This window comes from Taudactylus pleione, unplaced genomic scaffold, assembly GCF_031769625.1.
Source record: "Taudactylus pleione unplaced genomic scaffold, aTauple2 ptg000172l, whole genome shotgun sequence".
NCBI lineage: Eukaryota > Metazoa > Chordata > Amphibia > Anura > Myobatrachidae > Taudactylus > Taudactylus pleione.
The window spans coordinates 3,145,945-3,171,307 of NW_028284574.1; the positions used below are offsets into that span (position 1 = coordinate 3,145,945).

The window sequence follows — 25,363 nt, forward strand, 5'->3', positions numbered from 1 at the left end:
TTGAGAAGCGCAACGGAAATCTAAACCTGAAGCGATATCTACACGGATCAGTGGTACCGCTAGGAAAATCTGAGATTTCTCCACGTTAAGGTCTTCTCTGAAAGGTTTCTGTCGCAAGATAAACCCATGTTACAATAAGGTGAAAAATAAAACTTTAGGAAATGTTTCACACAGCAGTTATAATTAGGGGTGAGCGGGTTCGGATTTCTGAAATCCAAACCCCCCCGAGCCCCCCCGATCCGAGGCCGATCCGAGTCAGGCTCGACTTTTCCCGCCTGATTCGGATCTGAAATCGAGGCAAAACGTCATCATCCCGCCTTCCGGGTCTCGCGGGTTTTGGATCCTATATAAGGTACCCGCGTCGGCGCCATTTTCTCACTCGGCTGTGGACAGTGAAGAGGGAGGGTGGGAGTTAGGGCTGGCTGGGCTGTGTAGTGTAGTGTAGTGCAGTGTAGTGTTGTGCTGTGCTGTGCTGCTGTTGTCCATAAGGGCTGTGTCCACTCCTCCAAAGTCCATAGGGGCTGGCTGTGTTGTGCTGTGCTGCTGTTGTCCATAGGGTCTGTGTCCACTCCTCCAAAGTCCATAGGGGCTGGCTGTGTTGTGCTGCTGTTGTCCATAGGGGCTGTGTCCACTCCTCCAAAGTCCATAGGGGCTGGCTGGACTGTGTTGTGCAGTCAGTTGTCCATAGGGACTGTGTCCACTCCAAAGTCCTGTGCAGAGTCCCAGTCCTAAAGGGGTGCTGTAGTGTTGTCCAGGGGGTGCTCTGTCCATCAGGGGTGCTCCCCCCAAGTGCAAAAAAAATTAAAATATTTTCTGTGTTTGTGAATTGTGTGCGCAGCAGCCGCACGTGCATCAACAAAGTAGTGCCAAGCGTGCGCCTGTGTCATAAGTAAAGGGCCGGCTGGCTTGTCCATTAAAGGATGCTGTAACGCCCAAAGTACACTCCAAACAAAATAAAAAAATATTTTCTGTGTTTGTGAATTGTTTGCGCAGTAGCCGCACGTGCATCAACAAAGTAGTGTCAAGCGTGTGGCTGTGTCATAAGTAAAGGGCCGGCTGGCTTGACCGTTAAAGGGTGCTGTAACCCCCAAAGTACACTCCAAACAAAATTAAAAAATATTTTCTGTGTTTGTGAATTGTGTGCGCAGTAGCCGCACGTGCATCAACAAAGTAGTTGCAAGCGTGCGCCTGTGTCCCATAAATAAAGGGCCGGCTGGATTGACCGATAAAGGGTGCTGTAACCCCCAAAGGGCACTCCAAACAAAATTAAAAAATATTTTCTGTGTTTGTGAATTGTGTGCGCAGTAGCCGCACGTGCATCAACAAAGTAGTGTCAAGCGTGCGGCTGTGTCATAAGTAAAGGGCCGGCTGGCTTGACCATTAAAGGGTGCTGTAACCCCCAAAGGGCACTCCAAACAAAATAAAAAAAAATATTTTTTTGTGTTTGTGAATTGTGTGCGCAGTAGCCGCACGTGCATCAACAAAGTAGTGCCAAGCATGCGCCTGTGTCCCATAAATAAAGGGCCGGCTGGATTGACCGATAAAGGGTGCTGTAACCCCCAAAGGGCACTCCAAACAAAATAATTTTTTTTTTCTGTGTTTGTGAATTGTGTGCACTGTGGCTGCACGTGCATCAACAAAGGAGCAGCGCCAAGCGTGCGCCTGTGTCCCATAAGTAAAGGGCCGGCTGGCTCATTTCTTAAAGGGTGGTGTAACCCACAAAGTGCACTACTCTCCAGCAAAAATAAAAAAATATTTTCTGCATTTGTGTGCGCCTTAGCCGCACTTATATATCAATATAACATAAATGGAGGACCAAACTTTCTCCGATAAAAATAAAATAGGGAAAGATCAAGAACCACTTCCTCCTAGTGCTGTTGCTGCTGCTGGGAGTTGTTCATCATCCCAGAGAGGAAGTAGGAACACCACTACTTTTACTAAACAATTGACCCTCCAACAGTCCCTAGCGAGGAGGATGAAGTACGACAGCAGTCATCCTGAAGCAAAACGTATAACTGAGGCCTTGACAGCAATGTTGGTGTTAGACGTATGTCCGGTATCCGCCATTAGTGCAGTGGGATTTAGACAATTGATGGAGGTAGTGTGTCCCCGGTTCCAAATCCCGTCTAGATTCCACCTGTATCCTCAAAGCAGCAGCGACAAGCGTGCGTCTGTCTGTTAAAGGGTGGTGTAACCCTCAAAGTGCGCTCCACAAACAATAAAAAAAATCTTCTTTTTTTTTCTGTCTTTGTGAAATGTGTGGGCTGTAGCCGCACCTGCATCCTTAAAGCAGCAGCGACAAGCGTGCGTCGGTCTGTTAAAGGGTGGTGTAACCCTCAAAGTGCGCTCCACAAACAATAAAAAAAATCTTCTTTTTTTTTCTGTCTTTGTGAAATGTGTGGGCTGTAGCCGCACCTGCATCCTTAAAGCAGCAGCGACAAGCGTGCGTCGGTCTGTTAAAGGATGGTGTAACCCTCAAAGTGCGCTCCACAAACAATAAAAAAATTCTTCTTTTTTTTTCTGTCTTTGTGGATTGTGTGAGCTGTAGCCGCACCTGCATCCTCAAAGCAGCAGCGACAAGCGTGCGTCTGTCTGTTAAAGGGTGGTGTAACCCTCAAAGTGCGCTCCACAAACAATAAAAAAATTTTTTTTCTGTCTTTGTGAATTGTGTGCACTGTAGCTGCACGTGCATCAACAAAGGAGTAGCGCCAAGAGTGCGCCTGTGTCCCATAAGTCTGTTAAAGGGTGGTGTAACCCCCAAAGTGCACCAAAAAATAAAAAATTTTTTTTTTTCTGTGTTTGTGACTTGTGTGCGATGTAGCCGCACGTGCATCAACACAGTAGCAGCCTAGTAGCAGAAGTCTACTGTCACTGCATATGATACTGTCCTCAAAGCAGCAGCGACAAGCGTGCGTCTGTCTGTTAAAGGGTGGTGTTACCCCCAAAGAGCGCTCCAACAAAATAAAATAATCTTATTTTTTTTCTGTGTTTGTGTGTGAAATGTATGCGCAGTACTGCATCCTCAAAGCAGCAGCGACAAGCGTGCGTCTGTCTGTTAAAGGGTGGTGTAACCCTCAAAGTGCGCTCCACAAAAAATAAAAAATTCTTTTTTTTCTGTCTTTGTGAATTGTGTGGGCTGTAGCCGCACCTGCATCCTCAAAGCAGCAGCGACAAGCATGCGTCTGTCTGTTAAAGGATTACATCGGTGACAGCATCCAAGTAGGCATGTCAGACAGTCCGTACCTGTACTGGCAGGAAAAAGAGGCAATTTGGAGGTCCCTGTACAAACTGGCTCTATTTTACCTGAGTTGCCCCCCCTCCAGTGTGTACTCCGAAAGAGTGTTTAGTGCAGCCGGGAACCTTGTCAGCGAAAGGCGTAGGAGGTTGCTTCCACAAAATGTGGAGAAGACGATGTTCATAAAATGAATTATCAACTCTTCCAGGGAGACCAGCCTCCAGAACGTACAGAGGGACCTGTGGTTGTGGATTCCAGCGGGGACGAATTAATACTCTGTGAGGATGAGGATGTACACAACACTGAAGAGGGTGAGGAATCGGTGGATGAGGAGGATGAGGACGACATCTTGCCTCCGTAGAGCCAGTTTGTGCAGGGACAGATTAATTGCCAGCTTGTTTTGTGGGGCCCAAACGAACCAATCATTTCAGCCACAGTCGTGTGGCAGACCCTGGCGCTGAAATGTTTGGTTTGTTAAAGTGTGCATGTCCTGTTTATACAACATAAGGGTGGGTGGGAGGGCCCAAGGACAATTTCATCTTGCACCTCTTTTTTTTCTTTGAATTATGTACTGTTTGGGGCCTAGTTTTTCAAACTGCCATCCTGTGTGCCACTGCAGTGTCACTCCTAGATGGACCACGTGTTTGTGCCGTCCCACTCGTATCTCTTAGCATAGTCATCCAGCTACCTCGGTGCAACCATTTGGACATAAAAACACTATTGTGAGGTGTGAGGTGTTCAGAATAGACTGGAAATGAGTGGAAATTAAGGCTATTGAGGTTAATAATAGCATAGGAGCAGAAAAACACCCAAATTCTGTGATTTTAGCTGTTTTTATGCTTTTTAAAAAAAAAATACAGATCCAAAACACAAAACCAAGCACCCAAAACACGGAAGGGTGGTTTTGGCAAAACCAATCCAGATTCAAAACACGATGAAAGATCCAGATCCAAAACCAAAACACAAAACACGAAAAGTGGCCGGTGCACATCCCTAGTTATAATATATTTTCTATTATTAGGTTTTACGCTTGTAACAAATAAATTCTTCTGACAGGTGCAGCCTCATGTTGTGACTCACAGATGTGTCCTGACAGACACTGGGAACGACTGGTCTAGTACAATATAGCTACTTAAAATCATACTTGCCTACCTTTTTTTTCTCCTCCCCGGGAGTGGGAGCAGCCGGTGGGTTGCGACGGGGGCAGGACCTGACAGTTTGCATCATTAAGCTCCGCCCCTTCACGGTAAATTACCGCAATTGGTGCAAATATTACATATGAAGGAATCAGTATGATTTACCGCCAGCCGTATTTTTTGATCGGTAAGCCGGGTGTCGGGCTCCCGGCGTAGGTATAATGACAGCACCTGTCATTAGACCCCTGCTGGGATTAGGCAGTCGAAAAGCCGGCGGTCAGGATTACGTAGTCGGCTTCCCGACTGCTACCACATATGAAGATGCTATGAGCTCGATTTATTTGTTTATTTGAGCTGCTTTCAATACATACAGCGCAGAATACTCAATATATACAAGCTCGATTTATTAATTTGTTATTTCTTTATATCTTAAAGTATTTGTTAAAAAAAATGTAATTATGTTTAGGAATACATATAGGGGGATATATATCAAGCCTTGGAGAGAGCTAAAGTGAATAAATTGCGCAAATCAACTAATCAGCTTCTAACTATCATTTACCTAGCACAGAATATGTAATGACAGTTAGAAGTTAATTGGTTGCTTTGTGCATATTCTCCACTTTATATACTGATGTGCCTCACAACACAGTGTTCTTGGGTTTGATTTTTGCCAATTTCTTATCCGAGTGGAGTTTGTATGTTTCGCTCGGGTGCTTTGGTTTCGTTTCACAATCCATAAAATAAAACATACTGGTAAATTCATTGAATTCTGAAAAAAATAAATAAAAAAATAGCCCTATTATAGTACTGTACAGCCATGGCCAAAAGTTTTGAGAATGCCATAAGTATTGGTTTTCACAAAGTTTGCTGCTTCAGTGTTTTTAGACCTTTTTGTCAGATGTTACTATGGTTTACTGAAGTAATATTACAAGCATTTCATAAGTGTCAAAGGCTTTTATTGACAATTACATTAAGTTTATGCATAGAGTCAATATTTGCAGTGTTGATCCTTGCCTGTGAAGCCCTTTTTGTGCAAAGCAATGATGACTGCTCATGTTCCTTGCAGGTAACCATGGTTAACAGAGGAAGAATAATGATTTCAAGCTCCACCCTCCTTTTAAAGCTTCCAGTCTGTTATTCAAACTCAATCAGTATGACAGAGTGATCTCCAGCCTTGACCTCGTCAACACTCTCACCTGTGTTAACGAGAGAATCACTGACATGATGTCAGCTGGTCCTTTTTTGGTAGGGCTAAAATGCAGTGGAAATGTGGTTTTTGGGATTAAGTACATTGTCATGGCAAAGAGGGACTTTGCAATTAATTGCAATTCATCTCATCACTCTTCATGACATTCTGGAGTATATGCAAATTGCCATCATAAAAATTGAAGCAGCAGACTTTGTGAAAACCAATACTTGTGTCATTCTCAAAACTTTTGGCCATGGATGTATGTGTGTGTACATGTGGCAGCCAAAATAGTTTGTAAACTCCATTGCAGGGCCGTAGCTAGGGTAGTGCGGCAGGTGCCATCGCACAGGGTACCACAGGTCAGGGGGCACTGTTTGGGCCTGTCAAATATCTGTTTATTATCATTCTTGCTTGTAGCGTCCTCTTATTTCATACCCAGCATCTCCTGGCCTCTCCTATCTCTTCCATGGCCCTTCCCCATGAAGCCATGGCCCTTTTTTGGGTGCATTATGTCCCTTTGAAATATGAGGGTGGCGCCAATGCTCTTTCTGGCGCAGGGCACCAAAAAGTCTAGTTACGGCTCTGCTCCATTGGGGTAAGTACTGATGTGAATGACTAAATATTCTCTGTGTAGAGCTGTGGAATATGTGCAAGAGAAGAATTACAGTAGGCATAAGACATATTGTAGTGTGAAGGAGACATCCTGGAGCAGAGCGTGGGAGGAGAGGTTTTAACAAAGAATCAGAGGTTGACGTATGGCACAATGAAAAAGGAAACTGAAGTATATGAAAAATGAGGATGTATACACGAACTGGAAGTCTTGTTTGCCTGATAAATTCTTCCCAGTGACTCATTATCTAATGATAGTTTCCCCATTTTAATTCCAAAACAGAATTTTCTGCATATCATTCGGTATTGAGTCACTGAAGAAGATTTTTCAAGTTGCTAAATTGGCTGTTTTGACTTTAAAAGGACACTGGAGTTAAAATAAATCTTTATTTAAAATGTTATTAATTGATGTGAATATCAATCCTAACATGCCAAGGCCACCTGCCTAGAATATATACAGAGATCTACTGTATGTAAAGCAAGTGTCAAATTATTATAACAAGTTTCAATTGTTCATGGAAGGGCCCAATTTAAATTATAAACACTTGTTCATGATCCAAATCCACAGTCTTTAGAGATTTTTCTGGAAGTTGTGGATCACATAGAAAAGCCACAACTGGCCCCCTGCCATTGCCATGTAGAAAACTCCAAATATTAATCTTATATGCTGTACAGGCTATGTGCTAATACAACATGGAAAAACACTAAACCACATTTTAGTCACCTATTTTACTCAGGACCGGATTAAGGCCTGTGGGGGCCCCGGGGCAACTAAGTTGTTGGGGCCCTATCAATAAAATTGCTATGGCCCAATGCAGCGACGACGTATGCCCCTTACCTCTTCTCCAGACTCTCCACTGACCGGCAAGGTCGCAGCATACTACATCATGTCTGTGACACTGCTGGGAACCGACTCCCGCCAGCATATCGGGCATGAAACACACGATATTGAGTGAGGCGTTAGAGAGAGAGGAGAAGGGAGGGGGGAGAGAGAGGGAGGGACAAGAAGAGAGACAGAGAGAGTGAGGGGAGAAAGAGAGAGAGAGAGGGTGGGAGTGAGACAGAGAGGGAGGGGGAGGGAGAGCAAATTAGGGAGAGAGAAACAGAAAGAGAGGGGAAGACTGGGAGGAAGGGAGAGAAGAAGAGGAAGGGAGAGAGAGAAAGGGAGCTAGAAAGAGAGAAGCCATGAGGTAGAGCAGAGCTGTAACTAGACTTTTTGGTGCTTTGTGCCAGAAAGAGCATTGGTGCAACCCCCCCCCCCCCTATTATTCAAATAGAGACATAAGACGCACGCCCACAAAAGGGTCATGGCCTCATGGGGAAGGGCCATGGAAGAGTTATGGTAGACCAGGTGACACTGAGGATAAAATACTAGGAAGCTACAAGTGAGAATTGCAGTGCCCTGTGCCATGGCACATGTTGCACCTCCCTAGTTACGGCCCTGAGGTAGAGAAAGATAGAGAGGTGGAGGGAGAGAGGATGGGAGACAGAGAGAGAGAGTGGGGGAGAAAGGGAGAGAGAGGAAGGGAGACATAGAGGGAGGGGGGAGGGAGAGCAAAATAGACGCAGAAAGAGAAAGAGTAAGGGAGGAGGGGACAGAGAGAGATGGAGGGTGCGGTTTTACACCAGATTTACATATGCAACGTTGTTAGAAATTCTTGATTCATTGTTTGATAGAAAAATAATCAATTATGATGACCCTGTATAGTGCTTATTTAGGATAATTTAACACAACAGCTAGAACCGGAGCCTCTGATACTACTCCCGACGAGCAACCACAAAAGATAGAAACAGTGCTGAAAAATCTCATAAAAGCATCTCAAATGATGGAATATTATAAGACGTAATTATAATGCATACTTACTGTGAAAACATGTAAAAATCTGTGAATTGATAACATTAATCACTTTTAATGATCATATATAAAATATAGTAAAACACAGAACAATAAGCGGATCTGTTAAAATATTATAATAAAAATCACATAAGATCTTATAAAAAAAAATGCTAAAAGTGACAGTCTTTATCATCACATCACCAATGAACAATATAATATATAATTATTATATTATATAATTTGCAGAGCAGATACATTAGGTCAGATAGATCTGAAATCCACCAGCATAAAGTGCCTTAGTAGACAGGAGGAGTGTGGAAATAGTTCAGGTAATAGAAGTAAATATCAGAGTTGCAAAGATGTTATAGTAGAATATAATTATAGAACTGCACACCACCAGGTGTGACTCAGGGCCTGATTCAGCAAGGAACGCAGTTGCATATACGCATGAATCGGTTGATTAATTTGCACTGCGCATGCGAGCCAGACGCTGCGGTCAGAACTGCGTACGTAGAGCCTACACAGACGAACAGAGTGATTGACAGGAGGTGCCGTTTGTGGCTGGTGACGAGGGGTGGCCATGCGAACGCAGGCGTGCCAGTGCGTTTCACCACCATTGCATGGGCGTGCGTAAATTATCCACTGCGATACCAGATGCATCCTGAGTACTCATAGCGTGCGCAGAAGTTAGCAATTTCTGAGTGAGGTCTGGGCTTCCTTAACTGCGTCTGGGTTTGATGTTGCTCGATGTTACTGATTGTTTCACTATGTTATTGCAAACATTTAAATAGCACTGCTGATAAGCATATTAGCGATCCATGCTGAATCAGGTCCTCAGTGCTCACAGGGCCTGAATCAGGTTGGTTCGCAAGGCTGCGTTCTGGGCTAACTCCCTTACATGCCGGGTACTACCGGATTCACATCACTGCCGCGACCTCCGACCCGTATCCTAAATGCGCTACTGCGCCAATTTCTTCATAATCTGTCCTCCCTGGTAAGAGGACGTGTCCCTGAGCAATTGTGAAACATATCGGAGACTGTGCTATGTACCAGGGGCTTGCTATACCAGTGACACTACAACTCCACTGTTACTGTTAAAGAACCACTGCCACTAATGTACGTATATACACTTGTGTCATACTTGCCTATACTCCCGGAAGTCGCGGGAGGCTCCTGATTTTTCTGGTAGCAACCCGCACCCCAGGAAGAGTAGGCACTTCTCCAGCATCCCACCCACTTCCTAGTGAATTCTGCCCACTTCCTAGTGAATTCTGCCCACTTCCTAGTGAAGTGGGCAGAATGGGAGAAACTTACCTAGAATCCAGGGTCTGTCGTCAGGGGACGGGGCTTAATGATTCGATTCTATGATAATTGCGTCATGGCGCCCCACCCCCTATTAATATGCATGATATCGCCCATGAGGGGGTGGGGCCTAATGATGCAGATGGTCTGGCCCCACCCCCATCTCTGGCCGACTGCTGACTCTTCCCGAACTTCTTCGAGGGAGAACAGACCAAAAGTCAGTAAGTATGAGTTGTGTGCTACACCATCTACGCACACCACCTGCATTAACCCTGAAGCTCCTGGCTGGATGTCTTGCTGACATGTGCATGCCTGTTAATAAATCAAGAAACCTGGTTCAGTATTCTGCCACGTGGACTGACCTCCATCGCACACCTCTGATAACTATCAAAGCCATACGTTCTGCCAATAGGTTATGGGCCCAGACACCAGACTGTGAAGAATAATGACAGCAGGAGAAAACAGCTGTAGCAACACAGAATAGAAGGTAAAATATATAAAAAAAATATACCTAAAAGGTATTAAAATTACAAAAAAACGGAATATAACATTTAAACACCATGGGCCATATTCATTGAGGTTCGAAAAGCCGTGAACGGCGAAAAAGTATTGCCGATTGCGTTTTTTTGCCAGGCGGAAACTATTAGCTGTATTCAATTGCAAAGAATTTTCTTGTACGCGGAAAGTCAATGCAATGTTATAGGCAAAAAAGTGTCGCCTATGAATACCCGATGGAAAAAAGTGCAGAATTGCGGATTTGGGGTGCAAAGGTGTGGAATCTACTCTGCACCCTTTGGACAGCCCCCCAAAGGCTAACTGTGTCAAAAAAAAGCGGAAAAAGGAACACCCCAAAAAAGGCGAAAAAGTACAAAGTGGGGGTACAAAGGCAAAAACTAGCGAAATAAACTTTTGGGGGGTCTGATAGTATGGGGGAGGTGTTTTTTTAATTGCAGGTGTTTGCTGAAGGTGCATTTTTTGCAGCACTTAAAACTTGAGTTAAGCGATTTTTAACTATGCTCTTGCACTCATTATCAAGTACCCCAAATTTGACAGGACTACTTATTTTCACCAAAAAAAACTGCTTAATGCTATTCTTCACCACTTGTGCAAAGACGCTATTATGGAGAAATTGACACAACTTAAGTACCCCAAATAGCTTCAGTAGGGCTAATCGGGGACATCTAAATTGATCCCCAAAGTTAGTGCATCTTTTAGGGTGTGTCAGGCTGATTTCCCCAATTCTGCCAACACTTTTCGCCTGTAAGAGTTTCGCCGTGATGCATTTTCCCGTCCTTTGGTATTGAATATGACTAATAGTGGGAGCGCACGCAATACTTTTTCGCATGCAAAACTGGCGATGTTGGCGAAAAGTCCGGCATGCAAAAAAGTATCACGGGTGCAAAAAGAATTGAATACGACCCCATATATAACAGTTAACACTACAATTACATAAAACACATAAGTACATAGGGCTTCCACTCCTCTATTTTGTGCAATTTTCACCTCAAAATGTGTCTTATTTGCAAAGCAATTCAAATAGGACACACAAACAGCTTCTGCTTATTAAAATTATATTCGTCATGCCTATATTCTGTGTGCAACTGTGGCTGTATCTGCATGACAACTGCTACATTACAGTGTCACAGCAGCTGACACTGTAACATAGTATTTCACATGCAGATGCACTATGCAGATACAGCCATCGCAGACCGAGGGATGGGACGTCAGCGTTTGGGGGTGGTGATGGGGGAGTGGTCGGAGAAACGCAGGTGTGCCTGTCCGTTTGAACGCCGTTACATGGGTGTGCATAAATTAGCCACTGTGACGGCATACGCAGCTTGTGTACTCACTACATGCAACGAGGTTAGCAATATCTGAGCAAGGTCAGACCTGTTGTAATTGTGCATGAGGGACCGATGTTGCCGATGTATACACAGGTATTACGGATGCGAGATAGCGGTAGTGGACGTCTCTATGCTGGCTGTGTGATTGCATTCATTAGCATATTTTCGCAGCAGGCCTGCATGCGTAATCACAGCCGCAATCCGTAGTGAATCAGTCCCAGAGTAATAAATAGCAAGTTTTATAACTATGTACATGGACAAAACAAATTGCAATGCAAGACGTGCAAATACATACATACTGTTCTGCATGCGAGGTAAATACTAGCTGCTTTTACATGTAGCCCACAAATGCTGGACAGTTTTATTTTTACACTGCAATTTAGATCTCAGTTTGGACACATTCCTCCCAAATGTAACTATCTGCACATATTACATCTGCCCCACCTGCAGTGCAGCATGGTTTTACCAAGATATACAGTTACTTACTCTTTCCTAATCTATTCCCAACTCTGAATCAGGCCCTTTGTGTTTGTTAGGTTAGAGATTTACGCAAAGCTGATATTTACGTGGTAAACTGCACATGCTTCAGGGTACATTACCATCATCTCTCGCAGTGACTTTTTACCCGTAGTGTAATTGACAGTCAGGGACTGTTTGTGGGAAGTAACGGGGGAGTGGGCACAAAAATGCAGGCGTGTTGCAAATGTTTTTGGAGCGTGTCACAACCTGGGTCTGTGATCCCATACACAATAAAAACAGCACTGGCGTCTCAGTACATGCAGCCATTCTGCGCGACTATATGGTTACTTAGGTCAAGTATTGATGGATCTGTGACCGATGCTGCGTCTTTGTGCTTAGCCACTTGGATTTGCGATACCCCCGGGTTCTCAACATTTGCATATTTCCGCACAGCTGCTGTGGAAATAGACGTAACAGCGAATGGATTACAGTACATCTCATAACCAGGCCCGCTGTCAGCACTGCATGTGACAAAAAAGGTGCAATTGACTATCAGCACCAAACATCATGGCTAGTCTAAGCAGGTTTTGTATTGTTTTGATTTATGTATACCCTATGTTTCGGTTACAGGTAAAGCATCTAAAGTGTGGAATGTTGTGTTATGTAATCACAGGCAACCTTGAGTGATTGGGCAGTGTTGGAAGGGGAGTACACTGCATTGTCTCCCTTTGTTATATGATGGGTACTGCCGGAGTGCGCCACTGCCGCGACCTCTGACTCAGATCCCTAATGCATAACTGTGCAAGTGCGGAATTTCCTCGAATGTTCTTAGTGGGTTCTCCATGGTGAGTGGATGTGCATCTGAGCGCTTGTACTGTGTACCGAGGACTGTGCTATACCGGAGGCACTGCAACACCACTGAGTCACTGCCAATTAATGTTAAAAGACCACTGCCACTAATGTATGTATATACAGGCTTGTGCTACTCCATCTACACACACCACATGCATTAACCCTGAATCTCCTGGCTGGGTCTGTCTTGCTGTTATATGTGCATGCCTGCATTAACCCTGTGTTAACCTGCATCCTATTATCTGCTGGTTAGTAAACCAACAAGCCTGGTTAAGTTATCTGCCACGTGGACTGATCTCCATCGCACACAGCTGACACATATCAAATCCATAGGTTCTGCCAAGAGGTTGGAGGTGTGGGTTGTGTGAGGAGCTCTTAATAACATAATTGTGGCCCTGACTGCCTCCAGGGCCATCTGAATATATGTGTTCACTGGGCAGCTGCCGGGGGAGCCACAATCCTAGGGGCCTTTGAGCAGGGCTGGGCAGGGAGGCATCTACATGGAGTCTGCAGGCACTTATTCCATGCATAGATCAGCAGGCTAAAGGTTCCCACACACTAGGCGATATTTTACACGATCAGCCCGATTCTGACGCATCGGGACAACAGACCTTGTAAAATATGTCCTAATCGTGAGTGTTCACTCACAATCACGATGCCGATGCGCGTACCCGCTGGTCATACATCGCATCTTTAGATCTTGCCTGCTGCAGGCAAGATCTGACAATCTCAGTCACGATGCACTGGAATAGTTAGGAGGCACGATAGATCGTTTGTCACAATGGACAGTTTTTAACACCAAATCGTGCCCACGACTGCCGGGGAGCTGCTGAGGAGAGTTCAAGGGGATATCGGACACGATATCGCATCGTGACCACATCGCCTAGTGTGTGGGCACCTTTAGAGGCAGGCTGAGAAAGATGCTCCCGGCTGCTCTGATTGTGAATAAAACACAATCATAGCAGCAAAGCGCAGCATTCTCTACCTACTTCCCAGCTTGCAGCCACAGAGCCAGATTCAGGAGGTAAGCATGTCCCCCGGGCCCCCCTCTCTCAGGCCCCCCTCCATAGTTTAATCCCAGTTGCAGTGCAGAGCAGGATCAAAAGTTTAAACTCAACTGATATTCACATTTTTATTTTTGTGAATGGGTGGGTAGAGTACATTGCTTTGCCCAGACTTACAATGCTGTTAAGACGGCCCTGGCTGGGCCGTGCTTCCTCTATCATGGTAATGGGCTGGTAGTGCAGCCCTGGGATATGATAAAACAGGGCCTCATTCATAGATGGACGCAATGCCGATGTTTATGCAGTTGAGAAATTATCAACAAACTCAGACGTGTCATGACCGTTTTCGGGACGTCTCTGTCTGCGACTGCGATCCGGTACGCAGTCAAAATTGCTCAGGTGTCTCAGTTTCCACAGCTATTCTGCTACACCATAGGGTTACTTAGGAGTTCGATAATCGATTGATCTGTGACCGAGCTGCGACTTTGTACGCAGTCTCTTAGATTTATGAAGTCACACCAGGAGCAGAAGATGCTGCCCTGACCCCACACAAGGTAAGAAACAGGGCTGAATGGGAAACCGACGGTAAATATTAGGGTTAGGGGGAGGGTTAGGATTAGGCACTAGGGGGAGGGTTTACTGTTAGGCTGCAGTGGGGAAAGTTAGGCTACAGGGGGAGGGTTAGGCTGCAGGAGGGTAGGGTTAGAGTCAGGCTGCAGGAAAGGTGGGTTAGGGTTAGGGGTTAGGACACTTACCTAATTGTTTCGGGTTTCTGGCTGCCGGGATGCCACTATCATCATATTTGCCTACTCTCCCAGGACAGCTGGGAGCCTCCCGAAAATCGGGTGCTGCTCCTGGCACCCCGCAAGAGTAGTCCGGGGGTGTGATGAAGCGATTCGCGCTGGATTGCATCATCGTAGCCCCGCCCTCTGCTTTATAATGCCAGTAATATTGGTATTATAAAGCAGGGGGCGGGCCGCATTGACACAATCGCATCAGAACGCCCCCGTTCTGCCTGCCTAAACCACCCCCACCCCCCATGCTGCACTGACCTGGCAGGGCTACCCAAATGTCGGTAAGTATGACTGTCGTTCTTCTGACTGCCGGCATCCCAACCGCCAGGATCCTATACCCAACCCAACTGGAGACCAATTGGAGCTTGCAATAAGAAAGGGAACTGCCTGGCATAGGTCCACTTTATACTCGTGTGAGTATATATGTACACATGACTATATTCCTACAACATCCCTGATATTGTGCAAGTTTACCTTTAAGAATTGATGCTGTTTTGAAGGAAAAGGGTGGTCACACCAAATATTGATTTGATTTACATTTCTCTTTTGTTCATTCACTTTGCATTTTCTTGATTGATAAAAAAATAAACTATTATCACTTCTATTTTTGAAAGCATTCTTACTTTGCAGCATTTTTTCCACACCTGCCTAAAACTTTTGCACAGTACTGTATATATATATGTGGGAAGTCGGTACTCCAATGCTTAATAGTAAGTACTTGTACTCGGTGCCTTCGCCAATTACTTGCCCATGCTTGGAGAGGAATCTCAACTGTACATGTAGGGGAGGCACTCGTCGGCGACTGGATAAATGATACATAACTCCGTCTGAATTATCAACGTTTTAAAGTCCTAAAACATTGATAATTAAGACAGTTTTGCATCATTTATCTAGTCGCCGAAGAGTGCCGCCCCCACATGTACAGTATATATATATATATATATATATATATATATATATAGAGCTGTACTTAGTTTACTTTTTGTCACAACGATCAGCCTTTTTGCTGTAGAAGGGGGCCTAAAAATATCTATAAATGTCAAGACTCATGCTAAAGTTTACATACTGCGATAATATCTACTCCATCATGGCTACTGGGTGGTGAGGTTACTACAAACCATTTAAAAATAAATTATATATAGTACCAGTCAAAAGTTTGGACACACCTTCTCATTCAATGGTTTTTGTTTATTTAAATTATTTTCAACATAGTAGATTAATACTGAAGACATCACAACTATGAAAGAACACATATGGAATTACGTTGTAAACAAAAAGTGTTAAACAAATCAAAATATGTTTTATATTTTAGATTCCTCAAATTAGCCCCCTTTTGCTTGGATGACAGCTTTGCACACTCTTGGCATTCTCTCAATCAGCTTCATGAGGTAGTCTCCTGGAATGGTTTTCCAACAGTTTTGAAGGAGTTCCCAGAGGTGCTGAGCACTTGTTGGCTGCTTTTCCTTCACTCTGCGGGCCAACTCTTCCCAAACCAGCTCAATTTAGTTTAGGTCGGGTGATTGTGGAGGCCAGGTCATCTGACGCAGCACCCCATCACTTTCCTTCTTGGTCAAGTAGTTCTTACATAGCCTGGAGCTGTGCTTGTGGTCATTGTCTTGTTGAAAAACAAATGATGGTCCCAGTAAGCGCAAACCAGATGGGATGGCATGGCACTGCAGAATGCTATGGTAGCCATGCTGGTTAAGTGTGCCTTGAATTTTGAATAAATCACCAACAGTGTCACCAGCAAAGCAACCCCATACCATCACGCCTCCATGCTTCACAGTGGGAACCACACATGCAGAAACCATCCGCTCACCTTCTCTGTGTCTCACAAAGACACGGCGGTTGGAACCAAAAATCTCAAATTTGGACTCATCAGACCAAAGTACAGATTTCCACTATCTAATGTCCATTCCTTGTGTTTCTTGGCCCAAACAATTCTCTTCTTCCTGTTGTTCATACTCAGTAGTGGCTTCTTCGCAGCAATACGACCATGAAGGCCTGATTCATGCAGTCTCCTCTGAACAGTTGTAGTTGAGATTTGTTTGCTACTTGAACTCTGTGAAGACTTTATGTGGTCTCTAATCTGAGGTGCTGTTAAGTAGCGGTTTCTGAGGCTGGTAACTCTAATGAACTTATCCTCTGCAGCAGAGGTCTTCCTTTCCTGGGGCGGTCCTCATGAGAGCCAGTTTCATTGTAGCGTTTGATGGTTTTTGCAACTGCACTTGAGGATACATTCAAAGCTCTTGAAATTTTCCGTATCGACTGACCTTTATGTCTTAAAGTAATGATGGACTGTAATTTCTCTTTACTGTGTTGAGTGGTTGGTGCCATAATATGGATTACAACAGTAGTCAAATAGTGGTGTCCACTGTGTACCAACCCTACTTCTGCACAACACAACTGATGGTCTCAAACACATTAAGGAGGCAAGTTATTCCACAGATTGACTCTTGACAAGGCACACCTGTTAATTCAAAACCATTCCAGGAGACTACCTCATGAAGCTGATTGAGAGAATGCCAAGAGTGTACAAAGCTGTCATCCAAGTAAAAGCGGGCTACTTTGAGGAATCTAAAATATAAAACATATTTTGATTGTTTAACACTTTTTGTTTACAACATAATTCCATATGTGTTCTTTCATAGTTGTGATATCTTCAGTATTAATCTACTATGTTGAAACAAAAACCACTGAATGAGAAGGTGTGTCCAAACTTTTGACTGGTACTATATATATATATATATATATATATATGTATATATATATATATATATATACAGTGTATATATACAATCAGGTCCATAAATATTGGGACATTGACAGAATCAATGGAATAGGGTTAAGGCCGCGGACAATGTAAACAAATAAAGGCTGCAGGTGTACCCCAGCTAGTATATACAGTCAGGTGCATAAATATTGGGACATTGACAGAATTTTCAGATTTTGGCCTCTATTCACCACCACAATGGCTTTGAAATGAAACAAACAAGATGTGCTTTAACTGCAGACTTTCAGATTTAATTTGAGGGTAATTACATCCAAATCAGGTGAACGGTGTAGGAATTACAATGGTTTCTATATGTGCCTCCCACTTTTTAAGGGGCCCAAAGTAATGGGACAAACTAAACAATCCTAAATCAAACTTTCACTTTTTAATACTTTGTTGCAAATCCTTTGCAGGCAATTACAGCCTGAAGTCTGGAACGCATAGACATCACCAGACGCTGGGTTTCATCCCTGGTGATGCTCTGCCAGGCCTCTACTGCAAATGTCTTCAGTTCCTGCTTGTTCTTGGGGCATTTTCCCTTCAGTTTTGTCTTCATCAAGTGAAATGCATGCTCAAATGGATTCAGGTCAGGGGATTGACTTGGCCATTGCATAACATTCCACTTTTTAGCCTTAAAAAACTCTTAGGTTGCTTTTGCAGTATGCTTCGGGTCATTGTCCATCTGCACTGTGAAGCGCCGTCCAATAAGTTCTGAAGCATTTGACTGAATATGAGCATATAATATTGCCCGAAACACTTCAGAATTCACTCTGCTGCTTTTGTCAGCAGTCACATCATCAAAAAATACAAGGGAACCAGTTCCAATGGCAGCCATACATTCCCACGCCATGACACTACCACCACCATGCTTCACTGATGAGGTGGTATGTTTTGAATCATGAGCAGTTCCTTTCCTTCTCTTCTCTTCCCATCACTCTGGTACAAGTTGATCTTTGCCTCATCTGTCCATAGGATGTTGTTCCAGAACTAAAATGGCTTTTTTAGATGTTGTTTGGCAAACTAATCTGGTCTTCCTGTTTTTGTTGCTCACCAATGGTTTGCATCTTGTGGTGAACCCTCTATATTCACTCTTGTGAAGTCTTCCCTTGATTGTTGACTTTGACACATATACACCTACCTCCTGGAGAGTGTTCTTGATTTGGCCAACTGTTGTGAAGGGGTTTTTCTTCACCAGGGAAATAATTATTTTGTCATCCACCACAGTTGTTTTCCGCGGTCTTCCAGGTCTTTTGGTGTTGCTGAACTCTCCGATGCGTTCTTTCTTTTTAAGAATGTTCCAAACAGTTGATTTGGCCACACCTAATGTTTTTGCTATCTCTCTGATGGGGTTGTTTTGATTTTTCAGCCTAATGATGGCTTGATTCACTGATAGTGACAGCTCTTTGGATCTCATATTGAGAGTTGACAGCAACTGATTTCAAATGCAAATGTCACACCTAGAATCAACTCCAGACCTTTTACCTGCTTAATTGATAATGAAACAACGAGGGAATAGCCGACACCTGTCCATGAAATAGCTTTTGAGTTGATAGTCCCATTACTTTTGGCCCCTTAAAAAGTGGGAGGCACATATTGAAACTGTTGTAATTCCTACACCGTTCACCCGATTTGGATGTAATTACCCTCAAATTAAATCTGAAAGTCTGCAGTTAAAGCACATCTTGTTTGTTTCATTTCAAAACCATTGTGGTGGTGAATAGAGGCCAAAATCTGAAAATTCTGTCAATGTCCCAATATTTATGGACCTGATTGTATATGTATATATATATATATATATATATATATATATATATATATATATATATATAATACTCACAACTCCAATGGCACTCCGGGATTTGTACAGTGAAGAAAATACTGCAAAGTTTCAGTTTAAGGCATATCGTCATCAGGCAAGATGCCTGATGTCTGATGATAATTTGCCAGTAAACTGAAACGTTGCAAGTCAATTGCAGTATTTTCTTCAATTAACAAATCCTGGAGTGTAACCCCTGACTTGTGATTATATATATATATATATATATATATATATATCTCAGAACGAGACAAAATTTAATCTTTCACAAACATCTAGGCACAAATGTCCATGATAGATGACGTTTTGCCTCATTCTGAGATCCAAACTTAGCAGGAAGATCTGAGCCAAAACCGAACCGCTCACCTATAATTATGAATGTTATCACAAATATGGAAGGTAAGAGGATTTCAGAGCTCCGACGAATATCTTTTCAAACTGAATTGATAATTTCAGCTGCAATTCCCATTTACAAGAAGATAAATTGATTAAATTTACCTCAAAAGACAGATTATAAAAAAAAAAGTTACCAACCCCGTTATTATTGACTGTTGGACGAGATAAAAGAATAATAGTTTGAACTTTCCTTTTTAACACAGAATCCTAGAATGCAGAGTCCTGTTGACTGGATTATAAAGATTAGTGGGAAGTAGTTTTTATAAAAATGTTATTATGCTTTGCAGTTGTAAAGGGGGTCATCCATCAGTTCTGTTATGAGAAAGAAGGATATTGTAACTGTTTAGCCAGCATAAGACCATCATGTTGTTTCGGTAGTTTAGATGCAACTGAAAATGTTCAGAGTACATTAGACATTACTTATAAATCATCTGACAAATCCTTTGTCCCTGCACAGAAACAAACTGTAGGACCTTGTTAACAACCCGCAATAACACAGCCAATATCAACATTACACTGCAATCCTTGCGAAAACAGGGATTTCCCCTTGACATGATGCTATCTTAAAAAATCAAAATCCAACTTGTGTTATGTTACTTGTGTCTTATACAAAAAGAACCATAAAGAGGCAACTCTGCATGCTTTGTTGTTCTAAGTTGTAGGTGTCAAATGCAGGCAAACAGGTAAAGTGTACCTACTGCTTGATGTAACAATGTGTATGCAGTGTTGGTAGACTATGCTATAAAGTTCTCCATTTGCTGCAGGGATATATATACTTGTAGAAATTTACTAAAGACGAACTAAGAGAGGTTCTACAGCAGATCAATCTGCATCTAGTGTAAGCACCTCTTTATGTGTGATATAGCAGAATCAGCTTCCATACAGCTTCTGTGCCGTCCAGTGTATGGGTGATGTGTACCAATGGGAGAGAAGCAAAATACTAGAACAGTAATAAAGGAATGCAGACAGCTGATGGTAAATCATGATCCAGGCCCCAATATGGTTTTTAATCAGCCACTGTTATGCAGCATTTTCCAAACCACTCATGATGCTACTGGAGACTGATTAACCCTGCGCATACAATCCCAACACCAGTTTATTGTAAAACTGGGGATTTCAGTATTTAAACCAGAATACATACATGGAGCCATGTTATTGAACAGGCTTTCAATTGGTGGGCAGGTTGCCAAACATAGCAGTGAATTGAGCAGTTGAGAATGCCAAGACAGAGAATTATGGTAACACCTGTTGTATGGTCTTTGGCATATTGAGGTAGTAGTTATAATTTTAAGAAACCTATTCCTACTATCTCTGTTTATCAAGGATACATCAAGATTCTACATTATTTGAAAACCAAGCTCAATCAATTCCTGATGTTGACTAATGGTCATGTCAAAATCAGTCATACAACTTTTTAAGCATTCCAAGCAAAGTTTTCCTATGGCAGAAAGTAGGAATATCCTGGAAAGTGCGAGGACATTATATATATATATATATATATATATATATATACACACATTATTGATATATACAGATATGGCATTTATGAATCCTTACCTAGTATGGTCTTACGCCAATATAACAGGCTTACATGACTAGCCACTAGGTACCCCTAGAAGACATGGGGAAGGTTAGTGACTAAAATAAAATTACATTTGCTAAAAACAAGCAAGTATTATTTGCAAACTGCTCAAAGGTGCACCTGTATAGCAATCAATTAGACATTTGCTCTCATTGTCTAACTTACACTAGACAGATATAAGCTAATTGCTTATTGGCTGTTATGATTTTACTGCAGATTTCTGCCTCTGAGCAATACTAATAACCTGTTTTGTATTTTTAGCAAACATCCACATATGCTATGAGTGGGTCATTATTTCCTGAATTTGTGGTATTTTATCACCAAAAATATTACGTTGTGCATGTATTATATTTGCTTTACTGCATCATTCCTCAATATCATGAAAACTGGCTTTACAAATAGTAAATGTACACTGTATTAGATAAATCCTCAATATAGTGACTTAAGTAGTTAACATGTCCCTGTAGATGTCCAGAGTAAGGCAATCATCTGACTAAAGTTATGTCACGAGATAGGCAGATTGTCCACTTGTCCAGCATCACCTTCTAGAGAAAAAACACATCCAAAGAGATTTATATCACCTTCTCCAAACTAAGGGCTCAATTCAATTCAACGCGAATTTAATAGCGTTGGGAAGGCGCTCCCGGAGATATTCAATTCAGTGCGCTGTTAAGCCCGACTGAAGGCCTGTGCTGCGAGCAAAAATCCAACATTACTAGGGCACTGCTGTTTTCTGCCCTTAGCGCGGCGGAAACAGCATCGTGGAAGACACTTAAGTCGGAGAATTCCAGTTCTCGCGACTAAACACCATATTTAAGGCGTGAGAATGAGCATTCCCCGACATAACAGCGCGCTGAATTGAATAGATCTGGAAGCTTCTTCCTGACGCTATTAAATTCGCGTTGAATTGAATTGAGCCCAAAGATTCCAAACACCTCAGTAACACCTACTATTACTTTCCTTACTTTACTAACCTTATTTGACACATTAGACAATCATTGTACTTTATAGGAGTACTGTAGCTGATTGCTGATACAAAATATGGTCACAAAGTAAAATTCACTCTTCTAAATTTTTAAACTATCAACTGCAGTCCAATTTACAGTTAATACTAATAATACCAGTATTTCTCAAAAAGTGAAAGTTGGGCAAGCAACAAAAAGTAAAACTTGAAATGAAAAAGAGAAGGTTGGTGACATTTCCTGCACCAGGTGGTTTTACAGTGCATCTGTGAGACACAATGCCTTAGATATCATTATGGTAGGCAGCAAACTTATAATGATGACCATTAATGTTCTATTATTATTAGCTCTGTGTACACAATTGCAGCTACACATTTATACTGTAGCGCAGGGCAGGCTAGGATTTGTATAAGCTCTTGGCCAACAGCCTTGAGCAGTATTTTGGTAATATATTTTACGACTGCTCTGATTAAATATGTGGATTATTTATTCATCTATAGTCCAATAAAAATAAGGAACTCTCGAATGGGTTTGCAGAGTCTAACACATCACACTGACCCATGTGACAATACAGAGAAAATTGCCCTGAGCATTTTTTTATTATAATTTTAATATAAAAACAATCAATCTGATGCGTATACAATAGATATCTTATCTGGCACACAGTAAAGAGATGTTAAACAGATTCGTTTTACCTAGTTCTACATCTTCCATAATCACCTAAACCTATGACGCAACAATTGTGTGTATCAAGAAACAGCTATTTTTTTTTTCACATTTTTGTCTTTTTTTTAAACTTTTCTTTCTGATCTACTGGACTAATTAGCTCATAGAGTACAATAAAAATATTTGGAAATTATGGTCACATAAAGTACATACATACTTTGCTGAACATGAGTCAACTTTCATTTATGAGAATATGGAGATAATTAATTCATTAATCTTTTCCAGTGTGATTGCTTATTGTTTACTTTTTTGTGGTTGAACAAATTTTAATTAAAGAAAGAGACCCAAATGTAAAAGTAATTAATGCATCTTGATAGTTTCTTTCTCCATATGAAAACCATATGATATTAAAAAAAATTATAAAAATTTGGAAATTTCTATAACAGATTAATATCACATGACACCTTGGAGAAAGATCTACTGTACAGAGTTTCTACTACTTCTGAACAGTTCTGACTCAAGTCAACTGAATGTTTCAGTAACTGATGGTTTTATGTTTACTTGCATTGTGACTGCTGAGTTTGTCAATATTTTCTGATTTTCAGCAAGAAAAAAAAAATCACTCAGCTTGCCAAATGTTTTATGCCAAAACACAAACTAAAGTAGTGGCTTTAAAAAAAAAAAAAAAGACTTAAACAAAATAAAATGCAACAGGAAGTACACTTTAGTACACTATGAAAGTCTAAATAATGAGGGCTTATGTCAACTACTTGTTTATACTGTCTCCTTAGTATAAGTCATGTTCTAGACATACATCAGCCTTTAACATACAATAAGGAGATAGAAGAAAACGCGCAGGACAATGTAATTAGTAAGTAGTACAAATGCATATTACATTTTTTTTTCCTTCAGATATTTGTCATACCGTATATATGTTTTGGCGTATGTGTGATAGATAGATAGATAGATAGATAGATAGATAGATAGATAGATAGATAGATATGTATAGATATATCTACATGTAAAGAAGCAGAACTGATTAAAATACATTATTATAAATTAATAAAAGTTTCAATTTACAAGTTGATTTCATACACCGTGATTCTGCCAGCAATGGCCATGGGAATCAGCTATGTTCAGAATGTAGCATGAATATTTTAATGTCTGGACTTAAGGAATTTGCTAAGCCCTGCAGGGTCAATCTTATTGTCTAGCTTTTATCTTGCCCGCAGATCAGTGGGTTCAATATACAAATTGCAGTGTATCAGTTTAACTCCTTTACAACATGTCTTGAATACCTTATTACAAGTCACACGTTTTGAAGAATGCCAGTAGATCAGCTTTAAAACAAACAGCTGCCTTACCAAATCTCTACGCCACATAATTGTTACAGCCAAAATATACTTGCAAAGCCTTCACACTAGAAAGTATCCCCATGTCCACAGATATCTGCTAGAGTGGATGATAGAATGCAGGGTCCAGCACACTACAGTGTTTGTACTTAGTGTAAGGGTCCTTTGAAGTTTCAGAATTGTCCACATCTTTTTATTATCAAAGACTTTATTGTCATGTGCTTGGATTACAGGCTATGAGATGGATTGCAGGTATAGTGCCTAATACTACCGTAATTACAATAATGTAAAAAAAATAACTTTTTTTTTCTCAATACAAACGTTAACAACTACATAACTGTAATCTTTTAAATCTCATCCCCTCTAGGTATTCAGAATAACAGCAACAGGAAAATAATTACATTTTCTTGCATGCCTTTAACTGGTTAAATACATGTAAGTACATGACAGGTACACGTGTCAGGGAGGCAAAGGATGGGACACTTACCACCAGGAAGAGTCCACTCGTGGGGTCAGAATAAGAAGTATTAAAAGGTACGCAATATACATCCTACAGTTTGTTTGAACATTGTCTGATGACGGCATCGTCCTTTGGCAGTGCCTTAATCCTGGACTCGTGGACATCTTAGGGTGACTTCTTAAGGGTTCTCCAGGGTGAGATAGACCCAACATAGTTATTAGTCTATCTCCCAAAAGTGCTTTGCTGACAGGAGAACGGGATACCTGGAAATCCAGAATATCTCGCAGGAAAGTGCTTCACTGCATGGGGTAGTATTTCTTTTAGGACAAGCTCAAAGGAATATAATTATAGCAGCAACAAAGTGAAGAAACGCCCCCTCAATTCCCCCAAAAGTCTTTATTCATCTTCATTATCCTAAAATTATTCATATTTGCTTTTAAAAAATAAATTAATGAAATCGTCCTTTCAGTTGTGTCTGTAACCCTCCTTTGCCAGGTTTTGTATAGAACAATCCAATTCTGTAGAAAGGAAATACAATATGAATTTAATAAAGGTAGCTGTGGGAATTGGAGCTGCAAAAATGTCACAGATAGTTCACAAGTAGCTGGAAACAAAAGTAGACGTATAGTATTGGATGCTGCAGAAATTCTCAGAGAAGAAAACTTGGCTGCTATATCTGTCTCTGGAGATGGAGAAGGGAAACCCAGAGGCTCTGGATGTTGCTGGTGAGATCTTCCTTGTGGAGGCTGTGATGAGGAGGACAGGCAGGGATGATCTGACGTGCTCCTTTGCCTCTGTCTCTGGGTCTCATTGGACAGGGAGAAGTTTGATGAATTCCTGGATTCACTTGAGAGGTAGCAGATCCCAGAGTGTTCTGAAACTCCCCCTGAGTGTGAAAGTGTCTCTGCATTGGGTGAGGATAGACTAAGCTACCTTTGCAGAGGGTTGCAGCAGCAGAAGTATACCACCACCTGCTGCTGTGATACAGACACACAGATAGTAGGAGGAAGACACGTGCATTGAGTTATAGACAGTGCTCTGAGTTTAAGCTGACACTGCATGGTCTTAGTGCTCTCAGCTTTGCAATAGATAATT

The 25,363-nt window shown here is 41.9% G+C and overlaps 1 protein-coding gene across 3 annotated transcripts in view; it reads right to left on the reverse strand.

Moving 5' to 3' along the window:
* The window catches only part of WNT2B (Wnt family member 2B), a 167,300-nt gene extending 142,077 nt beyond the window's left edge, over positions 1 to 25,223 (reverse strand). For 2 of the 3 annotated variants that reach the window (XM_088475450.1, XM_088475448.1), the window contains exon 1: positions 24,296 to 25,223. In XM_088475450.1, the coding sequence (XP_088331576.1) occupies positions 24,296 to 24,480 (185 nt within the window). In that variant the 5' untranslated portion in view covers positions 24,481 to 25,223. Of the gene's footprint in view, positions 1 to 23,820; positions 23,855 to 24,295 lie in introns of those variants that run through there. The other variant, XM_088475451.1, reaches the window with a different exon arrangement.
* Between the last annotated feature and the right edge of the window lie 140 nt (positions 25,224 to 25,363).